The 7,118-nt window shown below is 46.2% G+C and overlaps 1 protein-coding gene across 1 annotated transcript; it reads left to right on the top strand.

The window, feature by feature from the left end:
- The first annotated feature begins 2,253 nt into the window (after positions 1-2,253).
- Positions 2,254-5,526, top strand: LOC123132268 (uncharacterized). The gene is made up of 3 exons (XM_044552052.1): positions 2,254-2,727; positions 3,758-4,723; positions 5,045-5,526. The coding sequence occupies exons 2-3, from the start codon at positions 3,801-3,803 to the stop codon at positions 5,079-5,081; spliced, it is 960 nt and encodes a 319-aa protein (XP_044407987.1). The 5' UTR covers positions 2,254-2,727; positions 3,758-3,800; the 3' UTR covers positions 5,082-5,526.
- Positions 5,527-7,118: the final 1,592 nt, after the last annotated feature.

The raw sequence follows: 7,118 nt of genomic DNA, 5'->3' as shown, positions 1-7,118 counted from the left end.
TCCACGGAGTGAGCTGAGTTCGACATAACCCGCTCAGGTGGGGGATTAAGACCCTGACAGGCATCCAAAGAAGCATGAAAGACGCAAGGCCAAGCACCATATCATCACACTGCCCACACCCCGCCACTGAAAGGATGAAAAAACCAAAGTCGATATGGAAAGACTTTATCAACAAAGAAGCATGTTTTTCTGAGTGCAGCGATTCGGTGCCCACGTGCATCTGAGTGTGAACAGTAATTTATTTAAATAGAAAAATAATAAAAGAAATTTGAACTTTTTTAGCATCCAAGATAGTCGAATGTGTGATGCAAGTGCAAAAATTCATGGTATTTGGACATTCGAGGAGGTTGTGGCAAAGAAAATATATATTTTTTTGTGAAAGAAACTTTAATTTGAAAAAGTACAATGTTTGGGGCCGATTTGTCTTTTTTCTCAGATTTTTGAATATACTTTAAAAAAATTGCCGTTCATCGGGTGTAAATAAGCCTGGGCATGTGCAAATTACCGTGTCTTTTTACACAATCTATGATCTATGAACAATAGAAAGGGAGATGTATGGAGTGGCTGTGCCAGACCTAAGGTGTCGTCATGGCGTCATTTTATTTACATTCTTAGTAGTTTTTTGCACTTCTATATAAATATAAAAGGTAAATAAAGGTGTTTTGGAAAAAATGGGGGTGTCAATTCATTTGGCACTACAACTTCAACTTGTATGAGGATGCATCCCTTTGTGCATAAGTCCGTGAAATCTCACGAAATTCTCACTTAATGCATCGACATGTATACTATCAAGATCGGAATTATGATGGATATGTGAAATTATGTCCCTACCCTCTCCCTCACACAAACCAAATCAAAAGATGGTCCCTGTCTAGCCTTTGACTTATATCCATAGCCGTAAACATGCTAGAAAAAAGAAAATCATGAGGACGGGGCGTCGACCCGTTGGCTGGGCAACTGAGGTTGCTGCCAGCTCACCCGAGTTCGAGTCCTAACACGGACGCGCGGTGCTCATGGAGTTTCTCCTATAAAGAAAAGCCAACGAGGGTTAGCCATTGGGTTGGTCTCATTTTTTTAAAGAAAATCATAAAATACGCTCTTAACATGGTAGCAAAAAGAAAATCATAAAACACGCCCTTAACATGCTAGCAAAAAGAAAATCATAAAAACACGCCCTTCCATTTCGATCCATAAAAGAATCATACTTGCTGCTAGACCATCAATTCAGCTAATGAAATGTTATATAACACATATTTTGTTGTCGAAAAGACGATGATATCATGTGAGGGCCTTTTGTACTGAAGGGATGGAGTACATGTTATGAAAGCAATTCTTTTTGCGAATAAATTCTTGCATTACTCGGAGTTTAAATGTGGCAATCTCGTTCTATAAGTTCCATGACCTCATCTGGTCCAGAGCGTAGCCAAACCATAGTCCGGCGATACACCCTATCAAAATTAGCCAAGGCATGACTAACATTATTACAGCTTCGTTTAACTTTTCATACAGCCCATCATATTGGCGCTTAAATTTACAAATTGAAAAGCTACCACACAGATGCCACATGTACGTACATTTAGAGAAGGGTATTAAATTGTAGAACATGTGATCACGCAAGCTCAGATCAGGGGAAGACAATCCCCTTGGTCTCTGTCCTTTTAATAAACCGAAGTGTAAGCCACGAGGCTGATTAAGTATCGACTTCTCCTCCGTCTCACGCATCTACTTCTCCTGCATCCACCCCCGTTGTATCATTATTTTTTCATGAGGGAATCCCCCGTTGTACACTACTCCTTTTGTTACTATAAACTGGTCTAACCTTTTTTTCCAAATTCATAGTATAATTTAGTGTCTTTGTTCACTCATTTCAGTCACTATGCAATCCATATTAAAATATCTAAAACATCTTATATCTATGGCCGCGGCGTGTGCGGTAATGCCCAAAGAATTTGTTGAAATAAGTCTCGCAGTATATAAATTAATGACAGCATCAGCAGCAGAAATTCTTGAAAGGGGAAGGAGAAAAAAAGACAGCATCAGCAGAAAATTTCCGTGCTCCTAACAGAGTTATCCCAGGGGCGTTTCCGTCATTTCCAAATAAAGAGGCGAAAAAAAATAAAGCGAGGCGTTGAAAAGGGCAGCGAGGTGAGCGCGATGATGACGAAATCTAGAGAGAGGGAGGTGCACCACTAGGGCAGCACTAACGTTGGGTTGCTTTGGAGTCGTGTGCATCACCCTCCTTTCTCTCTCTCCATCTCTCTCTCTCTCTCTGCCCCGGGCCGCGGACTTTCTCTCTCTCTCTCTCCCCGTCGTCGTCCCTCCCACCGAGTCATCCCATCCCACCACGCACCGAACGAAACAGGGGAGACGCCCGTAAAAAAGTATCGATTTCCTCGCGGAGGCATGGAAAAGTCGGAGTTTTTATGCCTGCGGGGGTGCTACTAGTAGTAGTAGTAGTCGGCTCGTGGTGGTGGTGGTGGTGGACCGGTGGCGCTGCGAATCCGAGGGAGTAGAAAGGCGCTCCTCTCCTCTCCTCCGTTTCGCGAGTCAGAGAGAGAGAGGGAGAGGGAGAGGGAGAGTCAGAGAAAGGTTCTAGTCAGAGAGAGAGAGAGAGGTTGGGAGGGAAGAAGGAGGCGGCGGCGGCGATCCCGTCTCTGAGTCTCTGCCCGTCGGGCCTGCTGCTCTCTCCGGCCGGCCGGCCAGCGGCACAGCGCGACCTCGTGCGCGGTGCGTCTCTCTCTCCCCCCCTTTACCCCCTCTTCATTCCTTCTCATGATTCTTCCCCTTTTGGTAATTTTGAAGATTTGGCATGGATCCGCGCCGCTGTGTGGTTTTCGTACGGGATTTTTCCCCTCCCAGCAATTTGTATTTCGTCGTGTAGCCGTATCTGTGACTCTGTATGAGTTACTTCTTATTTGCCCCCTTGTGGTGTTCGTTCGGCGAGTTTAACCGAACTAATTTTGGGCTTTAGGGATCTTCTTATAGTTACTCTTTTTCTTTGTGCGTGTTGGATGGGTTAACTTGCTGCCTTTCGGCTAGCTGCCGCATAGATTTTGATTAGTTTCTTGTGCAGAATCTGCTCCAGTTTTTTATATATAAGTGTGTTGATTAGTTTACTGCGCTGCCTGATTCATCAGGCCATGTGATTTTTGTGAAAAAGAAAAAGAAATCAGGGCATGTGATGCTTCCATGTTGTTTCAGGATTCTTTCCCCAATTTCTGGAACTGTTTGTTTTTGTCTTCCGCTGAATGGTGGGTTGCGGTCAATCTCTTTGAATGTCTTGGCATTTCAGGGGGAATGTTTAGGTAGACTTTGTAGCACACAAGTAAGATGGCTTGGTTTTTCCTCTCTTGCACATTTGAATTATACACCTGGTGGCCACAGTAAATTCCTAATTCTAAATGGTACTATTGCTCAAGCACATGCTGTGAAATATTAATGTAACAAAGCAAGATCATTATGATCCATAGCTTTTTTTTCTTGACAAATGATGTGATCTTGTCATGAACTAGGCTGGGGTACCTGAAAGCTTTAGGCTGCTCATTACTTGGTCAAGGGAGATGATAGATGTGAGGCAAATTAATTGGATCCGTATCTAGTTAACTAGGCTGATCTGGAAAGTTGCTGTTGTACCATCTTGTAGTAGCTTCTTAGGTTTATGATGATATTTCTGTGGTGATGGAGATGCAGACTCTTGCTGCTTTTATTGCTTATGGGAGCGACAGACTAAGTTGACATGCTGCTTTATAACATGCAGGCTGTCATGAAAAGATACATTTGGTAGGCAAAGTTCATTCAGCATGGGTTCAGGAAATCTGGTGATGAAGAAGGTGGTGAAGCCCAGCTCTTTCGACCTCGACATACAACTTGATAAAAGTTGGACGGAGGATGTTACTTGCCCGATCTGTCTTGATTTCCCGCACAACGCGGTCTTGCTGAGGTGCACATCTTATGAGAAGGGTTGCCGGCCGTTCGTATGCGACACCGACAAGTCCCGTTCGAACTGCCTCGAGCGGTTTAAGAGTGCCCATGGGCAGCCGGTGAATGTGAAGGTCTCGGCCGTTAACATCGCTCCCCGTGACAGCATCCATTTCATCTCGTCAAACACAAACAACCACCCGGCTTGCCCGTTGTGTAGAGGCGATGTCATCGGGTGGGCTGTCATCGGCGAGGCACGGCAGCACCTTAACCAGAAGAAAAGATGCTGCGAAGAGAGCTGCTGCTCGTATGTTGGCAACTTCCATGAGCTTCAGAAGCACACCCAGCAGAAGCATCCGAATTCCCGCCCTTCGGAGATCGACCCTGCTCGCCGAGTCGACTGGGAGAATTTCCAGCAGTCGTCCGATATCATCGATGTCTTGAGCACGATACACGCGCAGGTGCCTAACAGCATAGTTCTGGGAGACTATGTCATCGAGTATGGGGACGATGATGCTGGAGACGACTATGAAGTGCTCCACAGGGTCAGGGGAAACTGGTGGACGTCCTGTATTTTCTGCAAGTCGTTCGGGTCTTCGAGAGGCCGAAGAAGAGCAAGGACAAGGGAAAGGAGAAGTGGTGGAAGGAGGAGCGGCAACAGGTCTGGTCAGGAAAGCTTCACCATCGACGTTCCAACCAGAGCTGTTGACATAAGGGAAATCAGATTTGATGGAATAGATGATGAGTATCTTGTTACAGGGGCAATGCCTAGTGCAGCATCCAGGAGAATGGCCAGTCATTACAGGTGTGTGCATATACTTTGCTTCCCCTGTTTACTGTCATTTTTCTAAAAGGGCCGCTTTCTGTCATTGGCATGTGGCTAACAGAATTACCCCTCTGAGTAGTATACCATTTTTATACTTTCAAGGATCAATAAGGTGCCACTTTAACCACTAGTAGATTTTATTGCCCTGAACAATGTCTTTATCCTTTGAAACTCAGCACAAGTGCACGCCACATTTCTAACTGTGAAAACAGTTATATTACTAGAAACTATAACAAATCCTAGCTGCTCATGTTTCACTTCGGCAGTCTCTGACACACCATTTTTTCTTTGTCAATCCAGGGATCCCAGGTATGTCCGCCGACGCGCACACGCCTAGGATCGCAATGCAGCAACAATCAGGAAGTTCAGAAGCATCCCAGCTACACCGCCTGTTTCATTCCTTCTCCCCTTCTCTCTGCTATCCAAGCCCGTATTTCGTGTGCATAGACGATAGCAGCAGGCCTCCCCCGTTATTGTTCACAGGTCTCTACCATTTTTAGGTTCTTCATGTAAATACTTAGCCTTTACCTTATAGCAGTGTTGATCTCGGTTTCCGTCCGCGAAACCATTGTATGTGAAAAACAGCCGCCGCCACGGAAGGGATCTTCCGTGCGCGATAATTGTCATAGAAAGGCTTTGGAATGGATTTCTCTTCCCTGTAGAAAGAAGGTTGTGTGACTGCTGGGTTTGTGCGCTGTGAACTTTCCTTCATTGTTCATCAGCAACAGGTCTTACCATCCATTTCAGGTTCTTCATGTAAATATATAACTTTTGCCACCTTATAGCACCGTCGGGTCTCGGTTCCGGTCCGCGGAACCACCTGTCTGTTCTTCGAAAAACACCGCCGCGAAGATCTTCGTGCGCGACAATCGGTGTGGAAATGTCCCGTGGTAATTGTTATGAAAAAACTGCTCCAACTTTTCTGTGAAAAGGAAGGTTTGTGTGGGTGTTTGGTTGTGTGCTGTGCTCCCCTTGTGCTGCTGGGCTTGTTGCCAAAGAAGAGGCTTCCGTGCTGGGATGTGTCTGAATGAATGCCACTTGTGTACGTACTGTATATCTATCTGACTGCGATTTGCGTGCGGGAGCGGACCTGCCGATGCCCGTCCTGATCCTGAACCTTGTGTGGTTGCTTCCGTCAACCGGTTTCCTGCGTGATTCCGGGTTGACTTGGACTTCCGTTGGGCCGCCGGCCAACGGGTTGAAGATGCGTTTGGGATCCTGTTTGTTTCGCGCTTTCTTTAGAAGATGCAACAGCTGATGATGCTCCGTTAACTTGCTTGCACGGCTTCATCATCGGCTATGGCCACGGAACCTTAGGTTTAGATAGTAATACTACTTGTCATGGTCGCATCAGCATCGGGAGGACTGTTATTTTTAGCAAACTATAAGGTTTGCGCTACGCAATACGGGCACGAAATCGTGGACTTGTGGCGAAACACCCGTGCATTTTACCTCTCACCATATGCTCCAGCATGTTAGCATAGTAAGGGAGGCCATCGCCTTCCGGTTCGGCATATTAGTAGCCGACATGTTGAGCCACCAGTCCTTGATGGAGCGCATCGTCATCCAGGAAGAGATGTCGAGGTAGTCGAGCTTGAGCCAACCCTTGATCATACCCCATAGTCTAATGGAGTACCGGCACTTGAAGAAGATGTGGTTCGCCGTTTCCATCATCTGTTTGCATAGTGGACAGAGGCCACAGTTCGGTCACCCTCTCCTCTCCAGTCTATCCGCCGTCCAGACGTAGTTTTGTATTGCCAGCCATGCATATGTTGACCGATCTGGATCCGTTGTTCTTGAAGAGCTGCTTCGCCGACAGAATAATAAATCACCGGTACTTGGCAAAGTTGGATTGAAGGAGATGATTATCGTGGTTGCTTGGTATATTTGGTGGCAACGCGAGAGTTTGTAAAAAGGGTGGCCGTGGCCCCTCCACCTCGGTCTGCTTTTGCTATTCAAGGTATGGCAACGAACTATGCGAGGGCCTTTTCAAAATCCGAACAACAAATAGTAACATGGTGCAGACCACCAAGACTTTCATATAAGCTGAACATCGATGCATCTTTTATTGAAAATGGAACAGGTGGAGCAGGTGCAGTGCTAAGTAATGCAATTGGCGAAGCTATTGCAGGGGCTTGCGGGCCTCTAGATCGATTACTTGGGCAGCGACAGCGGAGGCAACAACGCTTCGGAAGGGCCTGTACATGATGGAAAAGTTGGGTTGTGTTCCGGTGATAGTTGAAACAGATTCTTTGGAACTTGTACAGGCTTTTGATGGGGTCATTCAGATTCTACATGTCCCCGCTGTGCTGCACCGGTGGAGGATGCTACCCCCTCCACTGCCCATTTGCAGTGCAAGTATTAGTAACACACA

The sequence above is a fragment of the Triticum aestivum genome, chromosome 6A (assembly GCF_018294505.1).
Source record: "Triticum aestivum cultivar Chinese Spring chromosome 6A, IWGSC CS RefSeq v2.1, whole genome shotgun sequence".
Taxonomy (NCBI): Eukaryota; Viridiplantae; Streptophyta; class Magnoliopsida; order Poales; family Poaceae; genus Triticum; species Triticum aestivum.
Note: the sequence above shows the minus strand (reverse complement) of the source record. Positions and strands in the feature narration are given on the sequence as shown.